This window comes from Oculina patagonica, chromosome 6 (genome assembly GCF_052425735.1).
Source record: "Oculina patagonica isolate OP01 chromosome 6, crgOcupat, whole genome shotgun sequence".
Classification (NCBI taxonomy): domain Eukaryota; kingdom Metazoa; phylum Cnidaria; class Anthozoa; order Scleractinia; family Oculinidae; genus Oculina; species Oculina patagonica.
The window spans coordinates 10,185,578-10,200,989 of record NC_135763.1 but is presented as its reverse complement, the minus strand read 5'-3'; the positions used below and the strand labels follow the sequence as shown (position 1 = coordinate 10,200,989).

The 15,412-nt window shown below is 42.2% G+C and overlaps 2 protein-coding genes across 3 annotated transcripts; one reads left to right on the top strand and one right to left on the bottom strand.

The window, feature by feature from the left end:
• The first annotated feature begins 3,270 nt into the window (after nt 1–3,270).
• On the top strand, nt 3,271–11,711 carry LOC144656133 (calponin-1-like). 2 transcript variants are annotated; one of them, XM_078516365.1, is made up of 6 exons: nt 3,271–3,421; nt 7,302–7,435; nt 8,360–8,426; nt 9,474–9,578; nt 10,663–10,695; nt 11,390–11,711. In XM_078516365.1, the coding sequence occupies exons 1-6, from the start codon at nt 3,374–3,376 to the stop codon at nt 11,414–11,416; spliced, it is 414 nt and encodes a 137-aa protein (XP_078372491.1). In that variant the 5' UTR covers nt 3,271–3,373; the 3' UTR covers nt 11,417–11,711. The 2 variants fall into 2 exon arrangements, with proteins under 2 accessions (XP_078372491.1, XP_078372492.1); XM_078516366.1 differs by lacking the exon at nt 3,271–3,421 and adding an exon at nt 6,213–6,341.
• On the bottom strand, nt 3,657–14,683 carry LOC144656131 (uncharacterized). Its single transcript, XM_078516363.1, has 2 exons — nt 13,869–14,683; nt 3,657–3,672 (listed from the first exon to the last, which is right to left on the bottom strand). The coding sequence occupies exon 1, from the start codon at nt 14,598–14,600 to the stop codon at nt 13,986–13,988; it is 615 nt and encodes a 204-aa protein (XP_078372489.1). The 5' UTR covers nt 14,601–14,683; the 3' UTR covers nt 3,657–3,672; nt 13,869–13,985.
• Nucleotides 14,684–15,412: the final 729 nt, after the last annotated feature.

The window sequence follows — 15,412 nt, the reverse complement described above, 5'->3', positions numbered from 1 at the left end:
GGAATTTATTTGGTACGTTTGAAGTAGAGTTGGTTTTGGCTCGTGACGTGACGCAGCTGATGTTCACCTGCACGCGACCCTGCACGCATTTCTGTGCATGCACAATGAACCAAAAATAAAGATACGTCAACTCTTTTTTTTAGCTCTTTCTCAAAGAATGAGTATTATAGTGGATCAGATGTGGACGGAAGCGGAAGTCGTCCAGCGCGAGGGCAAAAAATGTGTGGACAAAAAAATGTGTGGATGGAAGTTGCAGAACGGAAGTAATTTTACATGCTACCCCTCCCCCCTAAGTAACGTCATAAATAACTTCAATGAAGCTCAGATACAAATGTGAAAAGAAATGAAATCCTTTTATAAAGTAATAAATAAATTTACATCAAATCACAATTTCGGAACTTTTAAAAAGGGAAACGTGTATCACAAAGTCGAAATGTTGACAACCTGGGGGTTCATTTTAACGTGCGCTGTTACACGCAATGAAGTCCCGCCAGGCATCCGAGCAGCACGTTTTTGTCTCCTGTCACGTCATCTCATTTCCCGTGACTCACGTCATCCGTTTTACACGACGTGTTCATGCGCATCTTTCTCTCAAATCTCATTCGCTGCTCAATCCATGAACAATGATTGTCACTGCCCGGTAGATGCGTGCTGACAGAAAGGTAATCTAAAACGGTAACAAATATTCATTTCATTTCTTTTCACATGTGTATCTGAGCTTCGTGGAAGATGTGAACTATTTACACACTATCCAACCAGAAGAAAGCTCGTAACCACAATGTCCACACGTTTTAGCAGTAAAAACATGGTCTTCAAATATCGAAAATATATTTGTCAGAAGGACGAAAAGCTATGAAGTTTAATTACAAATAGAAATACCAAACGGATGCGACCCTACGATCGATTATTAAAAGCGATGTATTGGTGAAAATATTGTGAAAGCCCTTTCCGTGTTTAATTGTTATGTAAATATTCTAGCTTTTCTGTCTATTTTGTTGTTGACTTTGTACATTTTCCATCAATAATAGCGCTAAGAAGAGCAAACAAGACTGGATGTCTTCGGATGTCTTGTGTTTGCTGGCACGGAAGGGTAAAGGAATGTGCATACATGTAAAAAACTTGACTGTTTCGCAATTCCTCCCCGCGTAATACTGATTCTCGACCTAGGATCTTCTCCTCTTATCAATTATATTTTTATTATGCTTATCGTTCCGCGATCCGGAAACGAAATACTATTTCTTTTTGAAATAACTGCTTGTGGACTTTTACGTAGCGGGGAATGGGGCCATGTCCATGGGACCCTAAGGTCTAAACAGCTCGGCAACTTGATTCACGTTGCACCATTTTTAGAAGATGTGAAATTGTGATTTCATTTCTTTTCACATGCGTATCTGATTTTGACTTTACAGGGGACTGTACTTGACTTAAGTGGACTGTACCAGTACATTTTCATTACCCACCACCACTCCCAAACCCTACCACCCCCCCCCCCCGAAAAAATGCAGAAGAATGAGCTGGCTCTAAGGGCCCTTTGATTCTCTCAAAGCTCACTGCGTTTTCATTTTATTTTTAATGAAAACAGAAGTTAGCAGTAATTTATGAGTCGCGTAGCCAGTTTGACGCAACGTTTTCCTATTCTCGTTTTGACGTAGAGGTTCAACTACCCACGACTGATCATGAACCATCACGAGAGAATACCCGATGGATATCACGACCCATCACGTTTTGTGTAGCCTCCGACGCCGTTGGCTCGGGCCGATGGTGGCTTACCTTGTGTGTCATGCTTTCAAAGGGAAGGGACAAGGGGAAACAGGATGCGCGAATGGCGATCAGAGGGGGGAGAAGGATTATCTTTCCTCGTTCACCGTTTTTAAAATAGCCATTCTGACGCCGTTTAGTGAAGTTACCGTATTTTCTCGATTAAACGCCCCCGGCGTTTATTTCAAACTTGGCCCTATAGGGCCGGCGTTTATTTGAATTAGGGAGTTTTTTTCAAGCCCTATGTTTCTAGGAAGTGATCTTTATTCATTCTTTTTGACAGCTATATAATTAGACATTATTTTTAAAGCATATTCAACCTTTAATAATTGTCTAAGGGGTTTATTTTCAAATACAACTTGGAGACCCGGCGTTTATTCGGGGCCCGGCGTTTAATCGAGAAAATACGGTATTCCCATTTCGAATAACCGGGCCTTTTCTGTGGACGACTTCAAGAAAATAGGACCCAGGCTCTCTGATCGACCTGAACTTCTTAACTGACTGACCCACTGCCAATACAAAGTAGGCCAGTTTAATGAAACATTGGGATGACGTCGAAAAAACATTCCACCAGCTGATGCGACAGAATCGATAAGAATTGCAGGTCGTGACCACCCTGGGACCGCCCTACTTAGTCTCCCCCGTGAGTTCCCATAGCATGACACAATAAAGCCTCATTTGTTTGCACTCCAATTCAATTTCGAGCTTAGTTTCCCATTAAGCCGGAGCTACTGGAGCTTATCCCGGTTTCCCTAGCATGAAGCGACTAGGAGTATTTCTACTCCCCACTGCACTGGATGGGATGCTAGTCCAACGCATTGTTATGCCTAGCAGTGGATTCGCGGGTACCTATTTATACACCTGGGTGGAGAGGGGGTAGTACGAGAGTAAAGTGTCTTGCCCAAGAACCCATCGCAATGCCGCGGCCAAGGGCTTGAGCCCGGACCGCTCGATCCGGAGTCTAGCCTGCGCCACAGACGAAACTAAACCCTTGGTTAAGTCCTAGCCGGGGTTAGATTAAGTCTGCGACGCAGGCTACCCGAGTCCAGCGCACTAACCATGAGGCACATAGATCTAAATATAAACTCGCATCGTCTGTTAAATCCCCGGACCCCGGGATTAAGTCGGACAACTACAAAATATGTGATAGCCGGGATTGACAAAACAGGTTGATAATTTTTTGTTTCATCCAGCCTGTTTATACCTAGCAGTGCATGACACTGATCACTCCGGTTACCAGAGGGTTTTTTGATTACCGCGCGCGTTTGTGTACCGGGTTTGTGTACCGGAACCCACTAATCTTAAGCACGCGCGGAAAGCTGCAGCCTCGATCGGTGTGGCATCATGATGGCTGCTCTGAAAACATTTCCACGCGAAAAAAATAATCAACCTGCCATTTCTTCCTTTCACCTTCACCCAGGCGGGTGGAACATCATTATGGTCATTATCTGAAAGCATCAAAATTTTCTCCTGTCTGCATGGCTGATCTGATGTTTTTTTTCGTAGACGGGCGTTACACAGGCGTGACACATGCCATTCGTGAGTCCATATCAGTTCGTTCACTTCAGACAGATAAGTCCACCGCTCTTGTCGACCGCTCTTGTCAACCTCAAGGATGGCTTATCGTCCGTTTCATCCTTCTGCAGCCGACGGTAAAAGCAAGGTAATTTTTTGTAATTGTAGTTTTGATCTCTGCTCAAGCATACAATCTTGATTGGAATCAATTCCTCGGGCTTGAATGCCCCAGTTAATGGCTGTTAATGTCGAGCGACTCTTACAAAGGCCAAAGACTGCAATCTGGCTGTTAAATTATAAAGCTCGTCAACTGATAGCGAGTCAAATTCAGATCAACGCCAGATCTTACACCCAAAAAAGCTTCGCAATGTAGAATTTGAAAGTAAAAATATGTATGAGCTTCGATCACAGCGTGCATGCGATAAATATTGTACCTACTTTTGTCGATCGACTGTGAAAACGTATTTGTTTGGGTAAATTGTCTCGGGTCATTTTTTCGCGTGTCAAAGTAACTGAGTGATAATATCTGCGCAAGTTTTCTGTTCCATATCCAATCGACCACCTTAGCATAGTTATGTAAAAACTCATGGCCTTTGAAGAACAGACGAATGCCCTTTGCATTAAACTGTCGCTGTGCACGAAAGGGACCATGAAAACTGCATGAAAATGCCGAGAGCGTACAGAAAGGTTTTATTTAAGCTTTTGAACCCAGACGCATTTTTTAACTTTCTAACGAGGTATCTAAAGATTTAAATTTAATTCTTCGACTCTCTGGGAGGAGCTTTTGGGTTGATTCCAGACAACAGAGGCCCCGTAGCTTTCACTTTTGCTGTCGATTGAAAGCGTAGAATAAATTATCAAAAGGATTAAAATATAAACAATAACGTAATGGTTTTTGTTCACGAACCAAAACAAAGTATTAGACCTAAATGCACTTTTCCAACTTTTTGGTTTTCGATTACAAAAAAACGATTGCTATATAAAACTGTTTATTAATGGAAGGGTGAATCCTTGGACAAAAAGCGCTTTCTTTTCTTCAATCCCCATAAGACGCTAAAACTTTATAAATATTGATTAAGACTGATAAGTCAATATTGATCAGACCGACACAAAACACGACTTTGCGTAACGTAATTCCAGCGGCTTTCCCGCCACAAAATCAGCGATGGAACATGAACATTTTGTTTCTAGTCGTTGGATCGTGGGAGCCTTTCATAAAATGACTTAGGATTTTTTTAAAAACGTTAACAGACGAAACGTAGATAAGACAGCCGGATATAGGCTAAAGAATTTAATCAGTGCACTTAACAGAATGATTACATTTAGAAATTGTCAAGATGGCTAACATTGATTTGAGGATTACATGTAGCAAGAACACTTGCAATGCACTCGCGCGCGTGGTGCAGGGTTTCGCATGCCATGCAATTTTTTTTTAGTAAATACGGCCTTTCTTTCTTGGCAATATTTTAAGTGAGATATAATTATCCTAAAAAAGAGTACCAGTTTCACACTAAGAATGGCTTATCCAGGTTTATAAATGAAGTAACTTATCACTGCAATAAAAATGACTTCTCCCATTGCTTACTGGTTCATTTCTAAAGTCCGACTTACACGCTGCGATTTGTCGGCCCGATTTGTTCCAAGCAAATTTACAAGCTGCGATTTCATCGGCCCGATCTTCTTTGCCTTAGTGAATTGCGAGGATAAAAATCGGCCCGATTTCTCAAAACTGTGGCACTGGAGATTTTTTTAAAATCGAGCCGACTTTTAACTGCGCACTCATTTTCCTATCAAAGCTGGGCCAAACTCCGCGGGGCGACAAATCGTACCGTGCAAACCCGCCTTAATGATGGGGCTGTCTTGCAACTTGCAACGCAACGACGACGACTGATATACATTGCAAGTTGCAAAGGGTGCCACATGTTCGCAATTTTTGCTCGCAACTTATATTCAGCGCATCCGCTAGAAATTATCATCTTGAAATCTCCCGCGAGTGAAGGCCACACTCTCAGATTGGCTCATTTAATAAAATTGCTTTTGCATGTTACGATTCACATATATTTAAACACGCAGCCTTTACGGCACTTTCAAAAGCTCAATAATCGGAACTTAGCTGAGCGACCGCGCATTATGCCGCGGCTTATTACACAATCGGTCTGTTTTATGTGTTCAACCTAAAACTAATGCGTAGTACACGGTGTTAAAAGATAACTATGCGCAATGAGTATATTTAGAATCAACAGGTCACGTGGCATTTAGAAATGTGACAAAGGAGTGTTTTGGCGCAATTCGGAGCGTTGTAAATGCACCTTGTCTCGCAACGTTGCCAAAAGTAGAGAAAAGAGCGTTTTTGCTCACGTGACCATCGGCCATATTGGTTTACTAAAACAAAAGATTATTTTTGCATAAAAATAAAGTTTAATTCCTGGAGGAATGGCTTGGTACACCAACATGGCCGCCGTTCCTTCGTTTTCGGACACCAATATGGCTGCCGTGACGTCATGTGGCTCTATAGTTCTAAATTTCAGTTCTTGCAACCCAACATTCTGTAGCATTGCAGGTTGCAAAGATAGGGTGTTACACGTATTTTTTGGCAACTAGCATTGCAACGTTTGTTGCATAGCAAGTTGCAATGAGAATTGCCTCGTGTAACATGGCCTAAAACGGGAAAATTCGCCCAATCGCAGGTGACTATCTCCGAGACCATCGTAAAAATATACCCAATGTAACACTAATCGTCACTCGTTTTGAATGTATAAATAATAAAATTATTTTTTTGGCGCAAAATGGAAGAAAGCTTTTTAAATGAAGACTGTTTTTGTTAGGAGCTATCTTTTCCGGCAATTGATACTGTTCGTGATTGGTTTAAACCGATTTTAAATGCGTTCCATTGTCATGTTTATCGAGCTGTCACAGTAAATCTTTCAGCTGCTTTCTTCTTTTGACAATTACGATGCAAATTACTTGGCGCTCGTTAAAAGATATTAACCCAAGCGAGAAATTCGAGTCTTCGATCGCACTCGACTTCCACATCTGATAATTCGCATAGGGTAGCTATTGGGACAGAGGTAAAGTTATATATTTTTTGCATTTATATTCTACATTACATTTAAGAGATCTTAAGAAACCTAACCGGGATAACAAACGAATCTTTTGACTGAATACTGACTTAAGTTTACACTACAGGAATTTGAATTTCAACTAGTCCAGCACTGTAAACAAGTTGAAATTTCTACGCGTAGTTTAGTTCATTATTCAACAGTATTTTACGGACCCCTTCACTCCTTTAGAGAAGAAATAAGACTAAATTATTTTACTTTCAGTTACAAAGTATTCGAATCAGTTCAAGTTCACTTCAGCGCTAATGTATTTTGGGAGTCTAAAGCTTCAGGGAACATTGTTTCGGCTGTGTCTATACGAGCAAATTAAAATAGTTTTAATACTTCCTTAGTTAGTAGCTCAAAAAAGTTGTTTTAGACAAGCCATCCCGACTTCTTTCGATGAAATTTTATGGCTACGCCTCAAACATACAAATTTCCAACGCTCAATTTATGTTCATTTTGGTGGGTTAATGTTTGAAACTAAGAACTTCTACCACCTTCAATAAATTATGTATAATATTTGGCATGCCGTTAACTGCTGTGACTGCCGACTGTGATGAAGTTTCAATTTCAGAACCAATTCAAATCAGCACAATATTACCGATACAAAATAATTCTTGTCCTTTGCAACGCGACCCGCTCCTCCCCCAGAACGCGTCAGGCGGCTTGACGCTTTACTTCTTTGCCAACATTTCACTGGCTGCAATAGGCCTTATTCGTATTCTCGGTATTGCGGGGGAATATCATTAAAAGCAGCTTTATGTCATTTGCATTTGAAAAGATTACCCGCATTAGCCTCCATTGCAAGCTAGTTCCAGTCCAATACCGAGAATACGAATAAGGCCTATTGCTTAGAGTTTTCAGATGATCACTTTCAAATCAGTGATATTAAACTTAATGTGTTTTTTTTTTGGTTAATTTGGTTAGATGGCCTCAAAATGGGATAAAGGTTTAGCAGAGGAGATCTGTTCCTGGATAAAGAGGGCGACTGGAGCTTCAGTACCTTCAGACGACCCAATGTCCTTTGCTGAGGCGTTGGAAGACGGGCAAACACTCTGCAAGTAATGTCTGTTTAAGCAATATACATAGTCACATAGTATTAACGTAAGAGAGCCTTGCGCGATAGAAACGCACCAAGTGTGTTTAGTTGCAGTCGCTACCGCTCTATCTCGATCTAGCAAAAAGTAAAGTTCTAGTATGAGCTTACAAGTCAGAAAGAGGGAGGATAACTGGAGCGCTTATGGTAAGATTAAATATCTAACAGAAAACGAATTCTTGTAGAATCCGTAGAGTTAATTTAATTAGACTTTAAGGCATCACAGCAGTCTACGAGAAAAACAAAGGTATCATGTTGCAAACCTTTGCACGAAAAGCACAAATATCACGTTTGCTGTTTCAATATCAAACTGAATTCAAACTAACGAAAATTAAAATAACAGAGACGTGTTTAGAAAGTTTGTAGCAAAGTCCAACGTGGTGTGATTTTCAATGCGGTATGATTCTTGTAGAATCCGTGGCGTTAATTTAATTAGACTTAAATTAGAGTCATGTTACATAAGTTTGCACGAAAAGTAAAAGTATCACGTTTGCTGCTTAAAAACTCTCAAATCAACGAAAGTGTACGTAAAACACAACGGTTCAAATGATTGAAAACTTCCTTTACTAAAAAAATCGTCTCTTAATTGTGTCAACTGGTCGGCCGCGTGTGTGACTTTTCAATAAGGGAAATCTTTCTCCCGGATGAAGGTGTCGCGTGATTTAGTTGTCACGTTTGGTCTTTCAACATCTTACAAGTACACATGAAACAGCGTTTCAGACTGAAAGGTGAACTCATTTGACTTATTCTCAAGCGAAATTACCCTGGAAAATTATTATCATGCTGTCAGTTGTTGGCCAAATTGCATTCTGCACTGTCCTTTGAGTCTCTGAGTTTTTTTCAGTTTTATGTCTTCAGATTGATTCATTTTTTTTTTCATTTTCTCCAGTCTAGCAAACAAGATCCAGCCTGGTGCAATAAAGAAAGTCAATGAAAAGAAAATGCCATTCCACAAGGTACGTTTTGCATTGAGAAAAAAAAAGTCAAGTGAAGAGTTCAATTAAGCTTGTATCGTGTAAGTTGAATACCATTAAATTGAATTGTGCGTTTATCTCGCGTGTAACTATTTGCATGAAGTGAGCATGGTAGGAGCAATCCAACATTTGTCATCTCCAAGAAATGTCAGTCAACGAGTAAAGTTCTGCTTCCTCCTTCCACTGCTTACAGCAGTCAGTGCTCTTCGTAATCTTTTAATATACCTACAGCACTATACACACGAAGTAAAGATTCCATTTGAGAGTAGTAGCCACATAACATATCCCCGTGGGTTGGCCTAGTCCAGTCCCTGAGATCTCTCTTCCGCGCCCTTTATAGGGGCTGAACCCAGGCGCGAGAAGAGAGAGTCCAGGATAACTTGCATGCGCATGCGCTAGTTTTTCCCCCAAAATTGGGAGAAAAACCATATTTGGCAGCACTTTTGAAAACGCTCGCGCACAGATGACGAGTTCAACTACGCGACCGTGTACTAAAGCAGGGTCACCGGAATAACTTAAAAAAGCCAAGCTTTCCAGTCAGTGTCTACTAAAAGCTCTCGGACAAAACACAATTCGCTATCCATTTACTATTCCTAGTATTTTGTAGCTGTCTATTGAATTGGTTTTGGATGCAATTTAGCAAATAATTTTTCCTGCATTTATTCGCGCGCTTGGTCGCGTAGTGGAATTCGTCATTTGAGCGAGCATTTTTAACCTAGCGCGCGCGTCCTAAGCAAGTGACGCCACACTAAACGCTTCTGATTGGTTCGTTCTGAGCATGCGCATGCAAGTTATCCTGGACTCTCTCTTTGCGCGCCTGGGTTCAACCCCTATAAAGGGCGCGTGGAAGAGAGAGTACAGGAACTGGACTAGGGTTGGCCAAGACCTGAACGCCATACGCACAGCCAAATTGTCTTTTAAGTAGCTGTCAGGAGTCATCATCAAGGCATTGCCAGGCCGAAATAGCTCATACAGAATTACCTTGAAAAGATTTATTATATTATGCATATTTTTGAATTCTCTTCGCAGATGGAAAACATTGGTTGGTTTAGTGATTTTGTGACCTCGTACGGGGTTCAAAAGGAGTATGGATTTGTTACTGTAGATCTGTTTGAAAAACAGAATATTCCTCAGGTATGTGCTTATTTCTGTAGCTTATCGATCAGACACGCTTTTTGACAATGAGTAAATCAACAGTCAAAGTAACCACCAAGCTTATAAGCACGGCGATAGAAAATGGAAAGAAACCATTCAGAATTTGAAGCTTAACTCTTAACTGATATCACGGGAAAACATGAGACCGAATTTAATACCAAGTGTCAAGCGCGGGAAAAGCGCGGGAAACATGTAACCGGTGCCAAGCGCGGGGAAACATGTAACCGGTGCCACGCGCGGGAGAACATGTCACCAGTGCCAAGCGCGAGAAAACATGTCACCAGTGCCAAGCGCGGAAAAACATGTCACCAGTGCCAAGCGCGGAAAAACATGTCACCAGTGCCAAGCGCGGGAAAACATGTAACCGGTGCCAAGCGCGGGAAAACATGTAACCAGTGCTAAGCGCGGGGAAACATGTAACCAGTGCCAAGCGCGGGAGAACATGTCACCAGTGCCAAGCGCGAGAAAACATGTCACCAGTGCCAAGCGCGGAAAAACATGTCACCAGTGCGGAGCGCAGGAAATAGTGTAACCAGCATCAAGCGCGGGAAAACATGTAACCAGTGCCAAGGGCGGAAAAACATGTCACCAGTGCGGAGCGCAGGAAATAGTGTAACCAGCATCAAGCGCGGGAAAACATGTAACCAGTGCCAAGCGCGGAAAAACATGTCACCAGTGCGGAGCGCAGGAAATAGTGTAACCAGCATCAAGCGCGGGAAAACAGGTAACCAGTGCCAAGGGCGGAAAAACATGTCACCAGTGCGGAGCGCAGGAAATAGTGTAACCAGCATCAAGCGCGGGAAAACAGGTAACCAGTGCCAAGGGCGGAAAAACATGTCACCAGTGCGGAGCGCAGGAAATAGTGTAACCAGCATCAAGCGCGGAAAAACATGTAACCAGTGCCAAGGGCGGAAAAACATGTCACCAGTGCGGAGCGCAGGAAATAGTGTAACCAGCATCAAGCGCGGGAAAACATGTAACCAGTGCCAAGCGCGGGAGAACACGTAACAAGCGCAAGAAAACATGTAACTGCTGACTTTTGTTTTTCTATTGTTTTGCGCAGGTCCTTATAGCTTTGAAATGGCTGAAAAAGAAGGTACGACGGTAAACTATTTTCAGAAAGTAAAATTTAGCCTTGACCATAAGAGAATAATTATATACAGTTATGTGTACGTGATTATGTGCGTGGAACAGAGAGATAACGTTTATAACCCAATCCTTTACTACTCTTGGCTCACTGTCATGATCAATTGCTTCGGGCGGCGTATCCGTCATCTATGGCGTTGCAAAATCCGAAAGACATGTAAGGAAGCAGGGATCACGCAGTCTGTGAGAGCACTCGCCTCCCACCAATGTAGTCCAGGTTCGATACCCGGACTCGGCGTCGTATGTGGGTTGTGTTTGTTGTTGCTCTCGTCCTTGCTCCAAGGGTTTTTCCCCGGGTACTCCTCCACAAAATCCAACACTTTCAAATTCCAATTCGATCCGCAATACACGGACCCCGGCAAGCTTCTTGCTTTAAATAACGGTTACCTCTTTGCGGTAAACCCCATGTTACTGACACCTCTAACAGATAGTTCACTTGATATAGTATGGACACCTCGTCATCAGAGTTTTCTCTCAGTACTTTTCAAAATGACGAGCCGCCATTTATCGAAAAATCGTCACGGAGAAGACCCTGGGGACGACGTTCCGTTGACCTTGAAAAGCTTTGATGACAATTCAGTACGAAGGAAAACCGTCTTTAACAAAACAACACTGATTTGTTCTCTGGTATTATTTTTTTTTAGGCGGATGAGAAAGGTGTCAAGCTGTAGACGCAGGCTAACAAACCTCATCTGCTCTGACTCTCTGAAGATGACTTTTTTCTTTCATTAGCACATTGGAAAAATTAATAACGTCTTTTAAAATTAAACTAAACTAGTGATTTTCTTCAAATAACAACTTAGTTATACGTACGTAGCATACAACGCTCGTTTTTCAGCACACTCTGTTGTTTGTGCAACAAACAACTGCTGTAGTCAAGTTTCTTATTTAAAATTGTCTCACGTGAAATTAATATTGATCTTTGTATTTAGAATAATAAAGTATTGTGGTTGATTTTTTTTTTAAGTTAGAAGAGAGTCCAGTTGATCTTACTAACTAGTAAGTAGGTTGCTAACCAGAACGGCTTTTTTTCATGCCTGTTGTGAAACTAGTCAAGGGTAACTTCTCTCTCCTCCAGAGAGGCTCCTTCAGTGAGGGAGGGCGAAAAACACGAAAAATGAAAAATAGGGGGAGCGCGGGGGACGACGGGAAAACCCGCACTCTTTCGTTTCGATTCTCCCCAGGCTCCGCGCGCATACTTTTCACCTCTCCCCATTTCCCAGCCCGTACGAAAAAATAAGAGGCCTCTGCGGAGGAGAGAGGAGTAACTACATTTGGTTGGCTCGATTTAGATTTCAACAACTGCAACGCGCCTGGTCTTCGTTCAAGGCTGGTAATTTAGTCAACACATCTACTGGCCAATCACACTCAGGAATTCTTCCTTTTAAATTTATATTGCACACTTGAAAACTAAGGGGCCTGTTTACATATAAATTCCGGAATGACTTTCATTCCGGAATTCTTTCCGGAATGAAGTTCGTTCTGCATTCACATGACAGAGTCGACTGCTCAACCTAAGGCGATCTCACGTGCGCGAGTTTCGCGCAAGATCAAAAACAAAGATGGCGCAAGTTTCGCGGAAACATATTATTGTGCCAATTAATGGCCACATCTGCAATTTTAACGAGCAATTTGACTATCTGCTTCTTTGGGTTTAACAGGAAATACTATTACGGTTTTTTTCGCTCTGAGTTCAAACTGTGAGCTACAGTGTCCTCCTTATGCAGTTCATTGTCTGTGTCCTTTGTGATTGGCCAGAGTAATTACTTTGGTTTTGGTTTTACGACACTCAATTGAAAACTGCTCTAAAAGTAAATAAACCGGAGTTCGTGGATTTTGTAAAGCTGACGTTTCGTGCGTTAGCCCTTCGTCTGTGCAATAAAAAGCCGTAACGAAGCATCATAAATGTGCTTTGTCGCAGCATTTTGCCCTTACGAAGAGCTGACGCACGATTGAGACATCAGCTTTCCAAAATCGCCACGGCGGTTAATTTTCCTTTATCGACTTCCAGGTGACAATCAACTGAACAGGGTCGTAAAGAGGGTAGCAAAGGGTTTATGCGTGACACGTGAAAAGGACAAAAATTAGTCTGTGACGCGTGAAAATAGGGCAACAATTATACTGTGACGCGTGAAAATCGCTGGAAAAGAAATGTGATTCGTAATTCTGCTGTTTCAAGTATACGTGTAGACTTGCCACAAGTCGACCTCGCGAGTTTTCACAGTAAATAAGCTAGCGAAGCGAGCCTTTTAGGATTTGTTTAAAATTTGTTCGTAAAACGGGATCACGAGTCTTGTCGACACACCCTTTGCTACCCTCCGTAAACAGGTATATTTTTCATCGCTGATCCCAAATTTTAGCTCTAAATTTTGATTCCTGATCCCCAAAATGTGGCAACATTTGATCCCTGGTTCCATTCTGATCCCATCTGATTGGCTGATCCGTATCCCATGACATGCCATGACTTGTGACCCGGGATCCCGGGTCCATGATCACGATCCCGAGGCTGTGATCCTTGATCCCATATACCTAGTTACGAGCCTGAACTGACGGGAACGTTTCACTTGCCCGCCGACGCAGCGCAGCAGTTTTTTGGAGAAAGTCTCGTACCCACACAGCGGTCAAACGCAAAAATGACGTCACCTCAGGCTTTCGGCGCCTCGAACTTTTCTAAGAATTTGACTCGAAGGTGTGCACACTTTTGTAAGAAACTGTTATAGAAATAGTACGGTGACTGAGAAAATCTCAGTTGAGATCAATTATCAAAAATCTCATCCATAAGCAGCGTATAAACCTTAACTTTCCAGGGACGGCGGAGAATTTTGGCGGGAATTGCACAGAAACTGCGCACACGTGCGGCGTTTGACCCCCGGGGTTTGACCGCTGTGTGTCTCGTACCGTTACTCCCCTTTTCAACTGGCCAGCAACAGCCAACAGGGAGAATTGATGGCTCTGGGATCGTAACTGGATTGTAATTCGAAAGTCGTACTCGTTCTCGTATTTGTACTCTGATCTGGAGGTCTCTACTAACAGTTTTGTCAATAACGAGATACGCAAAACAGAGAAACATAGTAATCAATTTAATGCAGTACTGTAGAATTAAAAATTATGAATGCATTTGACATTATTTCATTCGACAAAGGAACAAAATCATTTTGATTTTATCCGATTCATAAAATGTCAATTCACCAAGGATCATTGTCAACTTTTAACGGAGTTGCAGTTCAAACTAACCAGTTTTCAGAAACGCTTTAGCCCAAAGCCAGGATACTCATCTGTATTGGATCTATTTTCCTTGTCTATTGGAGGTAGTTTGCTCGGTTTCCTGAAACGCATCTTGTTTTCTTGCGGGTCAATACCATACATATTCTCCATACTCTTTCTGGCTGGCAGATGATCCATGCTTCTATTACAGGGCGCGTCCAACGCGAAATTCATTCCATTTCTGGACGGGGGTGTATCAAAATACGAAGGATACAAGGAGTGGTTGATTTCCTCTTCATATTTAATTGCTTTCTTCTTTTTTCTCGACCGCACTTGGTGGCTGGATTCACTGACGGAGTTGGGAGCGGGTAGCTTAGCCCTAGTGCTGTAATATTCTTCGTTGTCGCTGTTCTCTGCCGAGTCAAAAGCTGCACTGTAAGAGGGCGAAAAATCCGGGGAAAGATATATCCTGGTTCTGTGCCTTGATGAAGGGCTGGCCTTGGATCGTTCTACCAGAACAGGGAATGTTGCTTGGTGAGATTGCTCTGCTTTTCTGCACTGTTTTAGCATCATTTCTTTACGACGTCGTCTACGTGCACGTTTTCTTTCCTTCTTCTGCTCGTCTTCGTATTTATGAGGAAAATGATACATCGTTAAGCTTAAGGCGTCTACTCAATTGAAGTAAAGAGATTTCTTCGACGGCTTTGGAAACTCTATTATTCCCGCGGATTTGACGTCTACATCACTCTGTGACGCATTGCGCGCGCATAGAACTATCGCCATAGCATGAAAACGAGTTTGAAGCGTTCGAGCCCTCGTGCTAAACTCTTAATACGAAATGTACGAAATGAGTTTAAAATTATAATTTACAAGGTTAATGTCTCTGTTCCGCATCAAAATATCTTATGTAATAAATCAAAACACACAACACAAAGTTTGGCGTAATGGGGGACACATACCCTGCGGTTGGCGTGACAAGCGACTAAAATTGCGTGACCTTTTAAAGCCTCACTTGTCTCCCCAGGACTACGCTGACAGGCAGAGCAAGAGTATTGGCAGGTCGATACATATCGTGTGCCCTTAAAAGCCTCACTTATCTCCCCAGCACCATAAGCTAGTGCTGGATCGGACAAGTGTATTAGCAGGCAAAGAAATAACAAACACAAGCAAAAACAAAACCAAAAGGCTTGGGGGAAGTCGCTACCAAGACTTAACCGAGAACCGCAAAAGGGGAAGTGTCCCAAATTTATTGTAACAAAACAAGAAGTCTCCCACAAAAGGGGCTGGGAGGGTGGGAAAAAACTTACAACGATTGAAACGAAATAACTGTGATACTATTACAATGCTACCACGAGGAGAATGAAGTGTTACATCAAAGGTATAAACTTAACAGACACATGAGGTACAATGTACAACCAATAGTAAAATACGTACTGTAAAGCAACTAGGCATCACGAGATAAC